We start from the raw sequence: 17,484 nt of genomic DNA, 5'->3' as shown, positions 1-17,484 counted from the left end.
GACTATGTTACTATCAAACTTATATTTGATTATAAATGGTCACGAGAACTCCTACCACTAGTAACCATCATTTGTCACTGACATATGAGGTATATTGTGTCCAGACACAGCTGTGACAGTCAGACACACAATTAATAATGCAGATGTAGCAACAGTGTGCAAGTGACAACTTTTATTAGGCTTTCATCTTCTCTATTCAACATTATTCAGATCAGCAGTTGGTTGTTGAAGCCTGAGAGGTTTTGGAGCATCTGTTAGTGATGCATAATGTAGAACAGACCAAGGCGGACCAATGGCTCAGCAGAAACATTATTCAAGTTTGGATACTTCATCATTTAATCAGCACCTTTGTTTTTCTGTCACTCACAGGTCAGCTATACAATTATCTCTCTCTCTCTCTCTCTCTCTCACTCGCTCTTCAACCTTTTACTATCACCATTTTGTTCACCCATTTCTGGGATTTAATCTTGAATTCAACATACTTTTTCTAACAGATTTTCTGCAGGTAATGTATGTTGAGTCTGTAGAGAGGAAATAGTGATAATGAGTCGTTTGTTATCACCATTTCCTCTTTAAATGTTTTTGAAAAGCTCATTGGCCTTATGCGGCTACAATCACATTTAACAGGTGATAAACTGTGTCCAATTAAGTTCCTCCAGTGCAACTTCCTTCTGGCCACTATATACTGTAGCATTACAGTGTGGGACATCTCTCAATTTAGCCACAGAACTCAGTATTTCAGGGTGATTCTTGGAGTCTTTGACTTGAGTCAGAGACCACTTCTAATATGTTCTATTCTTTTAGCTCGGTTCTGTTATTTTCCAGGACTTTAGAAGTAGTTTTATACCTTTCTGCAAATTTGCCTCTTTATGATTCTATCTCTGCATCCTAAACATCATTCGTTGGATTTGTCTTTGCCTTCTGTTTCTTTGTTCACTTGTAGTGCACAATGCACTCATGTACAACAGTATATATGCATTTCTGAATCATGACCCTGGTGTAAAGGACACAGGAATAAAAATGATATACACTACCAGTCAAACGTTTGGGGTCACTTAGAAATTTCCATTCCACTCCATTATAGACAGAATACCAGCTGAGATCAGTTGCATTGTTTTTTTTAACCAGGGCAGCAGTTTTCATATTACATTATGTGCTTTCATAATTGCAAAAGGGTTCTCCAATGTTTTCTCAGTTTGCCTTTTAAAATGAAATCAGATTAGTAAACAGAATGCGCCTTTGGAAAATTGGATGAATGGTTGTGTGGAGTCTAAAAAACACAATGCGAGATGTTGTTACTGTATGTATGCATTACTGTGTAAGAACATGCACAGATGAAAAAAACTTGTGCTGAACCTAACCAAACACACAGGTTTATCCCAGGCCAGCATACCTCTGTGTGTCTCTGATGAAGAGTATGATACTCCTTCTTGAGCTCTGCTTCTCTCTCCTCAAATCTGCCAACTGGATGAAAAAGAGAAACAATTACTCAAATTACATGATAAAACAATCCATTGGATTTCAGCAAGATTGACTGAAAACAAGAGGGAACTTTGTCCCAAAACGGCAATTGTTCTATATGAATTAACTGATGTCATTTTGTCAATTATTTGACAAATCATGAATCAAACTGTTTCACTGACAAATTATTTGCCCAGTGGGAAGTCAAGTAGATTTACCCCACATGTACTCATGTATCAGTTAATTCTGAAGTACTGAATGTGGTGGCAGAGTCGTTGCTGCAATAACATCTCAGAGCCAGAGGAGGGCCACCACGCATCAACCAACCCCTCCTAAGCTACACCAAGCAGAGAGCATTGAGAGGGTTATTTCACCTCTCTGAATCACAGACTCGGATAAGAAATCAAAAACAATGATCGTCATCATCATCAATGTTTTAAGTCATATTAAAATTTCAATCAAACACTCCACTTCATCAACAGCTAATGAAAATGACACAGCAGCTCCTTGGCTCTCGGTTAACGGTGGTCATTTTAATGTATGTGGTTTGTAATAATAATAGTCCAAGTAAAGTCAAGGTGAAGAATGGAAATAACAGTGGTGAAAAAATACAAGGTAAAAACTACACATTTCATGTTTACCATCAAACAATAAAAGAAGAAAAAAAAAAGCAGGTTATGAACAATCCACACCCACACCACACACACACACACACACACACACACACACACACACACACACACACACACACACACACCTATCCACAGAGCATCCATCAGCCTCAGTTGTAATCCATTGTTTGATGCTCTAAGGTGACATCAGTTTGTAGTCAAAACAGCCCGACAGTCTTCGTGCGTTTTCAAATGCCAGCCAATCAAAATGCCATCTAACAAATACGGGACAGTGGCACAAATCCGAAAGAAGTGGCCATGCACTGAGCATCCGCTGAGAGTTGATTTCTAAGTACCTTTCCTACTTCATGCTTTGCAGCACAGGTTTCAAATAGCCTTATTCACAGGTGTTTAACCAGGCTCAAGTACAGGATTTGGTAAAAAATTTAAAAATAAAAACACCTACGCGACCAATGAATAGCAACAATTCAGACAACAGCTGCATAGAATGATGTAAACTGTGACCGGTGTGCTAATAATAGAGCCGATAGAGGAACTAGTGGTTCAAGAGTGGAGCAGAAATAACCATGGTCAGATACAGAGGTGTGAAGAGTAAAAGGAAGTGATCCTAAAGGAAAGCCCCACATGAAAAGCCTGAATACGTCTTGTTGAAAGAACGGATCTTCTCATAACAATTTACTTCAAATACTTACATTTGAGAGATAATAATTTGAAGGTAAACAAATGATTGTTAGGGTGTGGCCCCACTGATTCAATACTGAATAAACCGTAATTTCATAGGGAATGTTTCGGTTTACCCGAGTTTGTTTCAGAATTCCTTTGATGCAATTTTTAGGGAACATGGCTGTCAAAAACAATAAGACACCTATTGAGTTCTATTGACCTGGGTGCTCTCCTGTCCCCTGGTCTGAGACTCATGCATACCATGTAGCTGTGAGGTCCCAAGTAGGGTTTCGATTTACGATTATTTTCATTATTGATTACTCTGCAGATTTTTTTTTTCCAATTATTAAATTATTGGGTTTGTCTATAAAATATCAGGAAAAATGTGAAAAATTGCAAATGAACGCCAATCATAACTCCCCAAAGCCCATGGTGGCATCTTCAAATGTCTTGTTTTGTCTGACCAAAAGTCTAAAAGACATTCAGTTTACTAAGACACGCAGAAAATCCTCCCATTTTCCCATATGAAAAGTTGAAACCGGAGACGTTTTTGCATTTTTTCCACTTGATAAATGACTGACACAATTAATCTATTATCAAAATAGTCGGCAATTATTTTTCTGTTGATGACTTACCAATTATTCGAGCAGGCTAACCATTTCAGATCTAGTCCCAAATTCAAGTCTTTTCACCACCACCTATCCCTGAGTTGTGTCATTCTATATTGTAAATGATCCAGTAAAGGCAACATTACATAAAAAAATAAACTAATTCAAAAAGTAATGCAACAAGAAAAATTAATAAACAGGAAAAGAAGTTGACCGTGTGTTTGCATTCATTAAAGTGTCCTTGGGTTTATAGAGTTAGACTGTGTGTGTTCCTACTGGCACGATCACACCCAGATTAGTAATATAACTCACATTGCTGCCAATTCAGTCTAAAAACCTAATTACAGACAAATGAAACTCACAAAACAGAAAAAGGGAAGAGTCACGTCAAAAGAAATAAAAAAGAAATTAGCTGAGAGCTCTCAAATTTTCCCTGAGTGTATGGTCAGTCCTGCGGTGAAACAAAAACAAGCAGATTTTCTAAGTTTACCATAGGAAGTTTATCATAGTTCATTTACACATACTACCGACATTTTTGTGATAAAAAAGCTGGTTGAAAATCGGCAAAGTACCCCTTTAAAAAGGAAGACTACACTGTCCTTTACATTCAAAATGTCTTTCCTACCTCCAAGAAGACAATGATTAATTCCTTCTAAGTGAATGCTTTAGGCATTTAGCGGTGCTTTTTGTCCTGAACTCTAAACTTCTCCTGTACTCCAAATGAACCTTTCTGGGTTTGGAATACATTTGTATACATATATTGTATACCTGCTTATTTAGCAGACTTGACAGGCAACCACTCATAGTATGTATTAATGGCCTTTATTCAGACGGGGCGTGGGAGTCCATCTGCCCTCTGGCACATCAGGCTATCAAACAGTCACAAGACCTGCTGTCAATGCTGCTTTCAGGGTATATAGCCTGTGTGTGCGTGTGGTGTGTGTGTTACACTTTCCAATAATACAGCCAGTGCATGAAAACCAGTGTCTGTGGACTTACTCTGATCTGCATAGTTTCTAGTTTTTAGCTCTAGCTGACGTGTGTGTGACTCCAACACCACAACCCGACACTGGAGATCCTTCTTCTCGCCGTCCTGGGAGTCTTCTAAGGCGATGTACCTCTGCAGATAAAGACAGGAAGTAGAGGAAAAGAACAGAGCATTTGTTATCAAAGCACTGGAATTCACTGTAAACGTGTGCAACTCCTAGTGACTGACTGATGAGATGGTTTGTTTATGACAACAGGAGACAGAAATGTGGCAGTCAGTTCAACATCTGGTCAGCTCTGACTGACTTCACAATCATCACCATCTATGGTGTGTGTGTGTGTGTGTGTGTGTGTGTGTGTGTGTGTGTGTGTGTGTGTGTGTGTGTGTGTGTGTGTGTGTGTGTGTGTGTGTGTGTGTGTGTGTGCGCGCAGAGTTTCCTTGACAAGTTAGTAACAGTCGATATCTGTGTCAAGGTTGTTTTTTTCAACTTTCATAGCAGCCGTTGTTACTAACCTCACACCTTCTCTCAGGGGATCGGGGGACTAAGAACTCTATAACTGTTTTCATATCAGGATAAACTATCACACAGCACATCTGGTGCACTCTGAACACCATCATTTACAATAAACCATTAAGATGATAAGAATAATGTTCATCATCGGTTACTTTACTGATCCCAGAAAGACAAATGGATATCAGTGGTCAGGGTCAGAGACAGAATGGACACGTGGGGATTCGACCCAGCTTCCCAAAGTGTCTCCAGCCACAAATCCACCATTCAGCCCAAATCTAAGGTGGTTCAACCATTGCCCCCTGATTGCAATTTACACTTTCTTTGTGAATAGATTAGACTAGATGGATCTTTAATGAGCTCTAACCAAAAGAGGGTCTCTGAAGGGACAAATATCCAGAAAAAGTGAAGAAGAACCAGAATAAAGTAAATGCCTGAAAACACTGGTGATGCACACTAAAGACATATGAGAAAATAGGACTGTGTGGGAATTCGCACTTGCACCAAAAATAATGGAAAATTTCATAACTACAGACCCGATTGAATATTAAAATAAAACCTTAAGATGCAGGCCCCATTTGCCAGATGTGACATAATTATCAGAGGACGTCTTTCACATAATATAACATAACATTCAAACTGCTTTGACAAGTAAACGTGAATGGCTACAGCCTATAATTCTAAAAATAAAAAGTATTTGCGTTTCATCTATTGATATCTCAGCTGATTTTTGAGTCAGGTGTCTGATGAGAGACAAAGACTTGCAGTCTGTAAACATGCAGTCTTGTGATTTCAGTGCTCACTGTGGATAAGAGGCCCTGTAGCCGGGCCCCGGGCAGAGGCTGGATGTCATCCGCAAGGAGATCACCTGAGCTCCCCGTTATAAACAGCCTCTTCTTTATACGGACATCAGACTGGAGGTGTCTAACAATGGCGTTTCTTCAAGATGCTTTTGTGAACTCTCTCTGAAGACCAAGCCTGGTTTTATTCTTTTTTTAAACACAAGTCAGTCATTGATGGGCTGAGATGTTTTTCTCTGCCTTTAGGCTCTCAAAGCTCTTTCAGTGTAGAGCTCTTGTTTTGCCATTATTCATCATTGAATGTGATGTTTAACTATGGAAGAGGATTAGGGCCACTGGTGAAACATTTATTTGAGTTCAGAATTCTGTCTTTATTCTCAGAATTCTGACTTTAATCTCACCTATAAGAGGGTAAGGGAGTTATTTGGGGATTGAGGGTGAGGATTTACGGAGGGCCTTGTGGGGTCTGGAAAGCCCATGGCAGGGAGCATCTTAAGAACTAAGGTACTGGTAGTAATGAAGCATTTCCCATGTAAATCTACTAAGAGCATTAACATAGCACTGAGCTAGACAACAGACAGGAGGGTTCATAGTGGCGGGTGCCCCCTAATCTGCAATTGCACGTAACTACAACACAAAGACAAGCTAAAACAGTTACAGGCCGTAGCTTCTGATCATTTTAAACTGCTGACAGCAATAAAGATTTACAGAAAATGCAGGATTCTCCTTAGATTTACACCAATTAACACCATCGAAGACTCTCGTACTGTATGGATGACACATGCCGACGATACCCTCCTTTTGTATCAACACAGTCTTTAGAACAACTCGCAACATCTTCCTCTCTCACACTGCGGTTGATCATACGAGCCAGGAAGGAGGTTTCTGCATATGACAACGCTCCAGAGAATGAGTGTTCCTGCGTTTCAACGTGCAATCTTCCCCCTACGCTGCCTGTATAATGCTCCCTTTGTCCCCGAGTGCAAAGAAACACTTAGACAGACACACACACACACACACACACACACACACACACACGTGGGTCCAGCACAAGTGCGTGCACACCCACACAGACAGGGCTCCATTGTATTGGCACTCAATTGGCAGAGAATGTAATCAACTCCTTTTGGTGCTTTTGGCTGTGGGTTGCTACTGGGACATTTGGGAAACAGCAGTGTAAGGCCTTGGAAATCAGAGGCAATGAACTGATCGAAGAACTACTGCAGTGTGTCTAGTAGGATCACTCCATTATAATGACACAGTTAATAATACTAATGTTACCAACCATGCAGCCATTTTTGGTGAGAAGAAAATTGAGCCTGCTAATTAAAGCCTACTGAAATCAAGTTATTTATATTGCATGATTTTTCCTGGGCTGTGTACGACACACACAGCTGCTGATAAACATACTGGCTGCTGCAGTGGTTAAATAAAAAGACAAGACTACAGCCATGCTGGCAGCTCTGTGTGACTGCACTAAGCCACAGTGCTGGTTTGAGCTAAACGCTAACAGACAAACGCACTCACAATAGCAATGCTAACATGCGGATGTTTATCAAGTATAATGTTTACCATGCGCGTGTTAGCATGCTAACGTTAGCACTATAAAAGTACAGCTGACAAGAGGACAAGTCAGGGGATCAATTAAGCCAGTAGGATTCATCCTCTAGGGGCCATAACTGTGCCAACAAAATTGCATGGCAATCTATCCCATAGTTACTGAGATGGGTGATGGAGTGAATGGCCGGCCGACTTAGCCATTGCAATGGCGACGCTGCTAGCATGGCTAAAATCGTCAGTCACATTTCGGTCTTTCTTATCACCGGCCAGCATTTTGCTCATGTCATAGGAGGCTATGCCTCATATGTTACCATATATATCAATACTCTTGCTCTGTGTATTAATAGATTTCATGTTAATGATGAATGATAATCAATCAGCTGGCATTATATGTAAGTAGTCTGTGGTCTTTTGCGGGTCAGCAGACAACCCTGAATGGACAAAAGAACTAAAGGGAAGTGCTGCTTTCCCCCAAGAATTTCCTGCCTTTCCTTTTCCTCCCCTTTTGCTGAGACAAACTACTAAGAGGAGGTATTCCTCTGGGCTTGCAGCAGCGAAAAGCAGGACTTGGCTCGTACAATGGGTTTGTTTGGTAAGATTAATGTGCTTATTTGCTTCAAGAGCGACTTGTCACCCAAACGAGCAGCTTAGTTGCAAAGTCTGTGCCATGCTTCACATTCGCCTCCATTGAGTTTGGTGCAGTGGCAGACTTTTTAACAGTTACATTTAAACAGTCTGAGGGTGTTATGAATTTCTGTCATTGTGTGACAGTTTAACAACGTGAAACGCAACTGGTATCAACTTGTGCGCACACAGACGTCATGGATTCCTGCATCTGGCAATTGTTGTAAAACTGGACTGTGGTGGACTAAACAGGTGTATGTCTATAGAGAAAATTGACCATCACCTGTCTTACTCAATACTATCAATGATGTCCAGCATGCTTTCAAATACATACATTGCCATTTAGCGCCTCTGACAAAACAGTGATAGAATTATTTTTACATTTTGCCTAATGCCCTTTATTTTTAGTAAACTCCCAATATCTGGTAGGTCTTTCCCGACAAACATCATCCAGAACCAGGAAGCAACAGTAGTCACTGAGGATGAATAAAGAGACAATGGGGGACAGCTCATTGTCTCTTCATTCATACATTTCATTCATATAGAAAGTCAAACTTCAACAGCACATGCAAGGAAAGATACTGCTGTAGATACAGCTGTACTTGTCAATCATTGATCATGACTCCTCAGGGGTTCAGTGCACAGGAACTTAACGACATTAATATGAACTGTGAATTTCGTGGAGAACTCGAGAACACGAGACATGCTGGTGCATTTGTTTTGATTTTGCGCAGATACAAAACTGTGGAAACTGCTGAGATTTAGTGCTGATCACACCTACCCTTGATTTATAATACTTGGAAAGATGTAGTTTCTGCATTCACTGAATGAGATAGCAACCTTTGGTCTCAGTTTTACTTTTTTTGTATTCAATTATTATTTTCACCAACTTTTATCATAAATCACATGTACATTTATTGCTTAATGTAACAACATGACTCTGTTTAAAATATGCAACATGTGTAAGATTTACAAGGTTTTCATTTAAAGGGGTGATAGAATGCAAAACTGATTTTACCTTGTCATAGTTGAATAATGACAGTTTAGTGGGTAACTAGGACATGCATAGAACCTCTAAATCCCATTGACACCTCTTTTCTCTGCAAATCTCACTATTTGAAACTGCCTCTGAAAACGGGCGAATCTCAACGAGCCCCATAGTTGACGTCAACTATTGCGGCTCCTCCTCATTTGGCTCTAGTCTCTGTGTTTGTCACGCCTAGGGCTGGGCGATATGGACCAAAAGTCATATCCCGATATATTTTGGCTGAATATCGATATACGATATATATCGCGATATTTTTTCCGCGAAGTGAGAGCAAATGTTCAGTCAAAGCCCAAATCAAATTTGACATGTCACAAGTAGTTTCATAGAAACAGTTGCAAAATCAAATAAATAATAAACCGGTTTCTTCACCTGGTTCATGATTAAATGCTCAGCTGTTCAAATAACAATAAAATGTAAACCTAAATACTGTATAACAGGAGTAACTTTTTTGAAATCAAAGCTCCATAGGCTATTTGTGATTCGTTCCAAAGGTCAATTAAGCTTTTGATATTAATATAATCTACTTTGTTCAATGTAATGCCTCATGCCTGTAAGCCTAGGTTATAGTCCCATTCTTCCACTTGATACTGCTTCCACTTAAGTAAACTAAAAGATGAACTATCGACTACAAAACAAAGAAATTTATTATGATCGGTTCACAGATCTGACTCAAAACGGAAACTTCACCCTTCTGAACTAAGAGTTTCTGCTTCAAGGTGAAGTTTAAACAGACTGAAATGTCCAGGCTCATTCCTCCACTATTTATTTCTGTATGTATTTAAGCGTTACATGTAATTTTAACGGGCACTGAGCTCCACATCCTGCAGCCGCAGACGGTCGCTGCCCCGCTGTAGCTTCTTTCCGTCGCGGCCGCCCGGCAAACTTAGTGGAACTTTCCGGCCGATATCGACACACAGTTCGTCCTGGACTACGTGTAAGATCCTAACGGTCACAACTCTGTCTTTGGCTGGTCCGATCTGGATCAGCGGGGACCCGGCGCAGCAGCGAGACGAAGCTGTGTTTTTTGCCGGGGAAGAGACGCTGCGGCCGCCACGGGGCTCTCCGCCTCCGCTGCCGCGGAGCTCAGATTGCTGTTGGAGGCGGCATATATAATCATAAAACACATTGTCACCTGTTAAATGTTATCCATGCTGTTTGTTCTTTTCATTTCCTCTATCGAACATAATTAAGCAGTACAAAAGTCCGGCATCTTTAGCGTTGATCTGAATGCTTCGGACCCCTGTTCCAAGATGGCGGCGGGTTTTGACGTATGTTTAGAACCTCACGGCGACATATCTATGGGAGCAAGGATCACATTTGAACTATATCGATATATGCGATATGGTCTAATTCCATATCTCATTTAAAAATATATCGATATATTTGTTTATATCGATATATCGCCCAGCCCTAGTCACGCCCCAACATTTGCATAGGCTACACAACTGACCTGAGATCAGTTAGTCTTCTGAATCTAGGTCGTGCAGATCTCAGAAATTGTATACATTGTTCATATGCTATTTTACCATTAAATTCACTTGAGACTTTTTTATGCGAGAAATCAACTATGTAGAGGTCAAATATGGGCCGTTTTACGAAAATTAATGTCTAATTGCAAATTTTGTCCGACTGTGTGTCGGACTTCAGAGGCCGGTGCTGCCTGTGTTGCTGCCTCGCCGCCCGGCCTGCCTCCCTTCACAGGCCTGCTGTGAGCTTGATTGAGCTCCGTTACGTCTGGCAGCCCACGGCACTTCATACCCGCGCAAAGTCACCGTTTTGGGCTAATGGACTACAAAACGCCGCTGCTCTGACAGAGTTCCAGGGCCTTCATCTCCCCTCTTCCTGCTAGCTAAATGCCCGGTGTATGTGAGTGAAAGCGCGGTCAGTGAGCTTGTTACGCCAGCATTCTCTTACCACAGGTTCCAGTTACTCTTTTAATGTGTGTAATTATAATGTGTTGAGTTATTTAAACAAACAATTGGGGAAATAAACGCCGCTTGTCCGTGAGTCTCATTGATAGAGCCTTCGGCTGGATGGAGCTCTATCAATGAGCTAGCTAGCCTCCTCTTAGAATTCCTCTGGAATTCACAAAAATTCATTAACTTGAAATCGGACACCGTTGTTAGCTTAATAAAAAACATTTACTTCGATGTTGTATAAGTGGCGTGACGAAATTCAAACTGTAAATATACTGGAATTACGACCAAAAATGAAGCTAACTAGCCGCAATCTGTACACATAGGATGGAAGGGACAGTCGCAGCTAACGAAACCCTTACAGCTCACAAATATTCATTAACTTGAAATCGGACACCGTTGTTAGCTTTATAAGACATTTAGGTATATTTTGTATAGCTAAGTGGCATGACATGTGTGTAACATGTGGTAAGAGATTGCTGGTGTAACAAGCTCGCTGACTGTGCTCTCACTCTCACACACGGGCCATTTAGCTAGCAGGAAGAGAGGAGATGCAGGCCCTGGAGCTCTGTCAGGGCAGCGGTGTTTGGTAGTAGTCCATTTGCCCAAACGGTGACTTTGCGCGGGTATGAGGTGCTGTGGGCTGCAGCAGCCGTGCCGGAGCTCAATCAGCTCACAGCAGGCCAGGGTCTGTGGAGGAAGTCAGGCCGGGCGGCGAGGCAGCAACACAGGCAGCTGAACTCCGAAACACAGTTTTACCAAATTTGCAATTAGCCATCCATTTTCGTAAAACAGCCCATATTTGAGCTTTATATATTTGATTTCTCGCATAAAAAAGTCTCAGAAGTGAATTTGGTAAGGAAACATTGCATGTCTGGAATATGAGATTCTGTCGCGTTTCTAATGTGTGTGTATTGGGGATTCCCTCAACCAATCAGCGCGCGTCTCTACGTGTGTGTACGGGGCTAAGGCTCAACCAAGCAGCGCGCAGCTCATCTAAATATTCATGACCATACCATATTTGGAAGAAAAGCTCTTGTTACAAATAGGGCCAAAACACAGGGATGCATAAGGGCCAATAAAATATCAACCAGGCCATTTTCAGCCCAACTAATGTTACATACCCCATTAGGAGACCATAAGGAACAGTGTGAAATACCCTATATAATCATTCTATCACCCCTTTAAAAATCACCACACACACACAAACACACACAAACACACACACACACAGCTGACATAATGCTTTAAATAGGTAATTTAAAGAAGTCAAAAGTTTCAAATTGCATAATGTGTGTGTGTGTGTGTGTGTGTGTGTGTGTGTGTGTGTGTGTGTGTGTGTGTGTGTGTGTGTGTGTGTGTGTGTGTGTGTGGTATTTTACACACAGTAGCGAGAGGTAACAAGCTCTTCACAAATGAAAGCCCATAACACACCAATGGAAAATCCCGAGTGCACTGGTCTATCTAAAAGCTTTAGCAACATGTTACGACAGGACATAAATTATTAAAACACACTGCTCTGTGACCTGCTGCACTTGTCATTCAACATTTAACGATCAAGTTAAATGTCAACAACTGAGAAGTGGCAAAAACTGCACATGAAAACAGTTTTCTAATCCTGACTCGCATAACTTAATTAAGAAATTAATGATTTTGTGTTATCTTCTCAATCATAATTCCCTATTTATAGTTTGATCTTTTTCCAGTCTAAATCATGTTGGCCACCACTAATTATGCTGGGATTAAAGACATAATATGTAATACTTCTGCATTCAAATGTCAAAAAAAGAAGAAAAAAAAGACTATACCTGTGTAAATGTAAATACATATTTTTTATATATATATATTTAATTTTTTTTTTTTTATTAGTTGTGTACATTAATGGTAAACAATGGTCAAATCCAGAAAATATGTAATTTTCATTGATTAATTAATAGAAGTCTGTGGGGAAATGATCCTACTGATCACTTAATTTATTACCTTAGCAAAAACTTTTATAATGAGTTTATGACCTCAATCGCTAGTTTCAAGTCTCCTTCAATACAGCATAATTATAATTTTGTAATTATGATCCTAGGGAGATTTTCCAGGCACGTCCAGCTGGGAGGAGGCCTCGGGGAAGACGCAGGACTAGGTGGAGGGATGATATCTCCACCGTTGCCTGGGAACGCCTCGGGATCCCCCAGTCAGAGCTGGTTAATGTGGCTCGGGAAAGGGAAGTTTGGGTTCCCCTGCTGGAACTGCTGCCCCCATGACCTGACCCCGGATAAGCGGACGAAGATGGATGGTTGGATGGATGGTCCAGTTTATTTTAAAAGCAGGGGATGCTTGCCGACCGGTCAGTCAGTTCAGAGGCTTAGCGATGCTAACCATGGCACTGTCTACATTAAAATAGCCGTGACCCTCTCATTGACTACGTTTACATGCAGCCAATAACCCGTTCAAAACCGGAATATTAGCAATAACCCGGTCGCGCACGGCCATGTAAACACCGGCAAAAACCCGAATATGCTCATATTCCGGTTTTAAAAAACCCGAATATGCTACCTGGGTTACCCTTTTCTAACCCGAAATTTTGGATCGTAAACGCACGTATCGGCATATCCCCATCAAAAGGAACATTGATTTGTGTTCCGCGTATTCTATCGCAAGAATCTTGGTTTTGAGTAGAGGAACTTCTTGTATGCGCCAGAAAACATAGTTATAATAATAATAATTATATACTACAATAATATAGTTATATATATGTCCATGCAGAAAACCGCACGCGCAGTATACCGGAAGTAAACAAGAAGTAGAGGTAAACATGGCGAGACGCAGCACAGCACCACACTTTTGGTGCGAGGAGGAAACCAATTTCTTTATTAGTGTGGTGAAAACCATGAATATAATGTCTTTTGTTGACGGCAGAAAGTACCGAGATAGTGAGATTTATAAGAAGGGGACCGAAAAGTTATTGCGTCTTAAGGTTGTCCGTAGGCTACGTCCAGACGCTAAACGTGCGTCGCCGTTTACGTCGGGATATTGCCAATTGATTACAAATTCCATGTATACAGGAGTAACTCTCTCTGCTCACGCATGTAAACGGGTTATTCTGAATGTTTCAGAAACCCGAATAGTGACCTTAACCCGACTATAACCCGAAAATTGACAGCTTGTAAACATAGTCATTGTGTGTTTTCACCTCATCAAAAGTTGACTGGAACATTTTGGTGGTCTACAGAGGTCTTGTTCATAGTTCGGTAGCACCTTGCCAACCAAGCCTATCTTCAGGGAAACTGGCTCCGTGTACTGCCGTGCAGATGAAGGAGGTCTGCGGTTACTTGCCGGCAAGACTGCCAGATAACTCGCTTCAGTGGGTTGAAAATCTGCACATTTCACTCTTTCCCGTTTAGCTTAGCACAGCTCTACTGAAACCATAGACAACACTGGCTCAGCCTCATCATCCTCCCCAGCTCCACCCACTTTTCCAAATATGGTGACGTCAGGTTTAAAAAACAAAAACAAAAAAAAAAACAGCATGGTCTCGCATTGCAAGACCTTCCTCCACAGCGCTGGGGAGGAGGGTCTGGACAGTCCACACAGCATTCGGGGATGGGAGAAAAAGGTGCTCTGGTTTATTGGCAGTTCTTTAAACCAATCACAATCGCTAAGCGCCGAACGAAGCTGCGGGGCCTCTGCAAAATAGCCTCGGGAAGGAACTTGCTTTGGTGGAACATGTGTACTACTCCTCATAAATCCAGCGGAGGGTTAGCATAGCGACACTTAGTATATCCACATTCCCTTTTTGAACAAACTGAGATTTTTGGCCAAGACACAGGCGACGTGAGGCGACGCCACAGTCTGCCTTCTAGTTTGGTGTACCTGGTGAAAAGGGGAAAAAAGGCTATTTCGCTCACAAATGTTTTTTTGTTTTTTTTACTATTAGCTTTAGATTTTATGATTCCAACAGAAACAGGAATAGACATTTTAGTTTTAGGACTCTTCTGCTCTCTGGCACACCAGCGTTTATATCACAGATGTCTTGCAACCAATCGCATTACCACCCGTATCACACATTGTTAGTGTGATTGATGCAACAGGAGTTACAGTACCTTGGACCTTTGATTGAGAGGATACCTTATTACATACATACGGTACACTCTCGGTACCCACTATATAACAATAGGTTATGGCAACGGTAGGAAAGAGTGCATACATGAGTTTGTGCTAATAGGCTTCTAAAGCAAAGCACAGAGCACTGATCTAACAGCTTTCATCACATCAGTGTGCCTGTTGCTACCATGGATTTAACACAGGCTTAGTGTCTGTACATTCAAGATTTAATACTGGATGACCACTGTGCAATTGTAACCGTTTTATATACAGCATAACCCAAACTTTCATGCAGTGCAGTAGAACAAAACTAGGACTTCTATTGACTTAATAACCGCATAAACAACACACACGTACGTTTGAGACCCAGTGTGCTAGTGCAGCACCATAACAGCTGTGAACCTGTCACCGTCCAAACACAGACTGCACTGTAAGCGGCAAAGGAATGAACAGCGTGTCAATAGGTGTGTCATTTAGGTTGGCTCAAATGAGAGGGCAGCGAGATGGTCATTAGTCACGAAGCTGAATGTGATCACTGAGGTTCAAATTTGTATTTTGGAGACAGCAGAAAGCAACCATCGGACAAACAAACCACTCATTTGTTTTGCATTTGTCTGAGCCTTGACTGCATGAATGTTGAGATATCCTGGAGATGGGCAATATATCGATATTTTATCGATATCATGATATGAGACTAGATATCGTCTCAGATTTTGGATATTGTAATATGGCATAAGTGTTGTCTTTTCCTGGTTTTAAAGGCTGCATTACAGTAAAGTGATGTCATTTTCTGAATTTACCAGACTGTTCTAGCTGTTCTATTATTTGCCTTTACCCAATTAATCGTTATATCCACATTACTGATGATTATTTATCAAAAATCTCATTGTGTAGATATTTTGTGGAAGCACCAATAGTCAACACTACAGTATCGTTGCGGTATCAGGTATAATATCGTGATATTTGATTTCCTCCATATCGTCCAGCCCTAAGATATCCACTCATTGGTTTGCATTTGTCTGAGCCTCGACTGAATGAATGTTCAGATTTTCAAGATAAACTAAAGTGGCGCGTATCAACTGCAACTGTGGGTCCCAGGAGTGGGCTGGTATCCATGGTGGGATGAACTTGCAGCCAAAGTACAGTCAGCGCTCCGGCAAATGATCGTAACTGGCTGCTACAGGGCGGTCTTTTTAACCTCTTTCTCAAACTCAAGACACTCGCCGTTCAGGAAATGCATACACGAGACTTCAAGTTGCTATTCCATCAATTTTTCCTCCGCCAAAATGCCCGATAGTGGGCCGTGAAAAGTATCAACAACCACTTTAGAAAGTGTAATTCTTCTTCAAAAAAGTTCTTTCTAGGGCTCTGTAAATATGCCTAATGAAATAATGGTTTATGCATTTCATTAAAAAAAAAAATAAAAGTACTAATTCGTGATTAATGTGACATGACATATTTGATAAGCATCGCCAAAAGTGAATTGCCAGATTTCTGAATTGGGTCTGGCATTTCATCTTTCCGTGCCAAAGCACATAATACGAGCCTCTAATCTATAAACCAGGTTATAAATTAGTTTGGCAGTGATGTGGTGAAACCAGACCCACCTCCTCTGTGTGTTTTCTCAGTGCCTTCTCTCTTTCGTACTGGGTGACGAGTTGCTCGTTGTCTTCCTTCAGCAGCTCCAGCTCCACTTCGTGCTCCTGGTTGACAGCGAACACCGAGTCCAAGTTCTCCAGTACGGCGACGACCAGCGGCATCAACTCTTTCACTACGTCCTCGTCGTATATTTGGATTAGCCGTTCAAACTCGCGGTATATTGAACTGGCCAGACCTGAGACCCGCTCGGACATCATGGCAGAGCTGCCCGAGTCGTCCTGATACAGGACTACGTCGTCCAGCTCCATTTTCTTGCCTCCACTTGCACGTCTTTCCCAGCTAACGAATAAGCTAGCCGCAAGCTTCAGCTGGCCAGAGGCTGTCCGCCTTACTACTTTCAGCGCAAAGAAACGGTGTTCCTAAAACATAGCTTGAATATTGTGTACTCTACAGAAGACAGACTGTACTTAAAAAAACAGAATCTGTATTAATTAGTCGTACGGACAGCTGACTTTAAAAGCTTGCTAGCCGAGTAGCTAGCAGTACTGAAAAGTCTTTACTTGGCTCCTGATTAGTTTTCCTGCCCAACAGATGAGCTCCTGCTGCTGCCTTCAAGTGCTGTCGGAAAGATGGAGATGAACGCATTTAAACGACATAGCAAAGTAGTAAACACTGCAGAAAGAACGGATCGGATTGTAATTTATCTGTATCTGTATATACAGAATATCAGATGTGTAATTTTGCAAAACGCCAAAGCTAAAAGTGCACACAAAAACATTTAAAGCAATACAATGTTGTAAAAATGTGTGAGTGGCAATAAACATATTGTTGAAGCTAAAAGAAAAATGTCTTGTGTCCAGTTGCTCGTATTATATAGTTGCAATGTGACGTTTGAGGGGCGGAGAACAAGACATAATAACTTATTTAAATAAATCCACAGTTTATGTAGTTTTTTTTTACAGACGTAAGGGTTATGTGC

General features: G+C 41.2%; 1 protein-coding gene across 14 annotated transcripts in view; it reads right to left on the bottom strand.

Annotated features, from left to right (window-relative positions):
• Positions 1 to 17,291, bottom strand: part of spag9b (sperm associated antigen 9b) — a 50,927-nt gene extending 33,636 nt beyond the window's left edge. For 6 of the 14 annotated variants that reach the window (XM_039789307.1, XM_039789302.1, XM_039789304.1 and 3 more), the window contains exons 1-3: positions 16,514 to 17,290; positions 4,364 to 4,484; positions 1,394 to 1,464 (exon numbers count right to left, since the gene is read on the bottom strand). In XM_039789307.1, the coding sequence (XP_039645241.1) occupies positions 1,394 to 1,464; positions 4,364 to 4,484; positions 16,514 to 16,813 (492 nt within the window). In that variant the 5' untranslated portion in view covers positions 16,814 to 17,290. Of the gene's footprint in view, positions 1 to 1,393; positions 1,465 to 4,363; positions 4,485 to 16,513 lie in introns of all 14 variants that reach the window. The other 8 variants (XM_039789309.1, XM_039789310.1, XM_039789311.1 and 5 more) reach the window with 4 other exon arrangements.
• Between the last annotated feature and the right edge of the window lie 193 nt (positions 17,292 to 17,484).

This window comes from Perca fluviatilis, chromosome 21 (genome assembly GCF_010015445.1).
Source record: "Perca fluviatilis chromosome 21, GENO_Pfluv_1.0, whole genome shotgun sequence".
In the NCBI taxonomy this organism is placed as follows: domain Eukaryota; kingdom Metazoa; phylum Chordata; class Actinopteri; order Perciformes; family Percidae; genus Perca; species Perca fluviatilis.
Note: the sequence above shows the minus strand (reverse complement) of the source record. Positions and strands in the feature narration are given on the sequence as shown.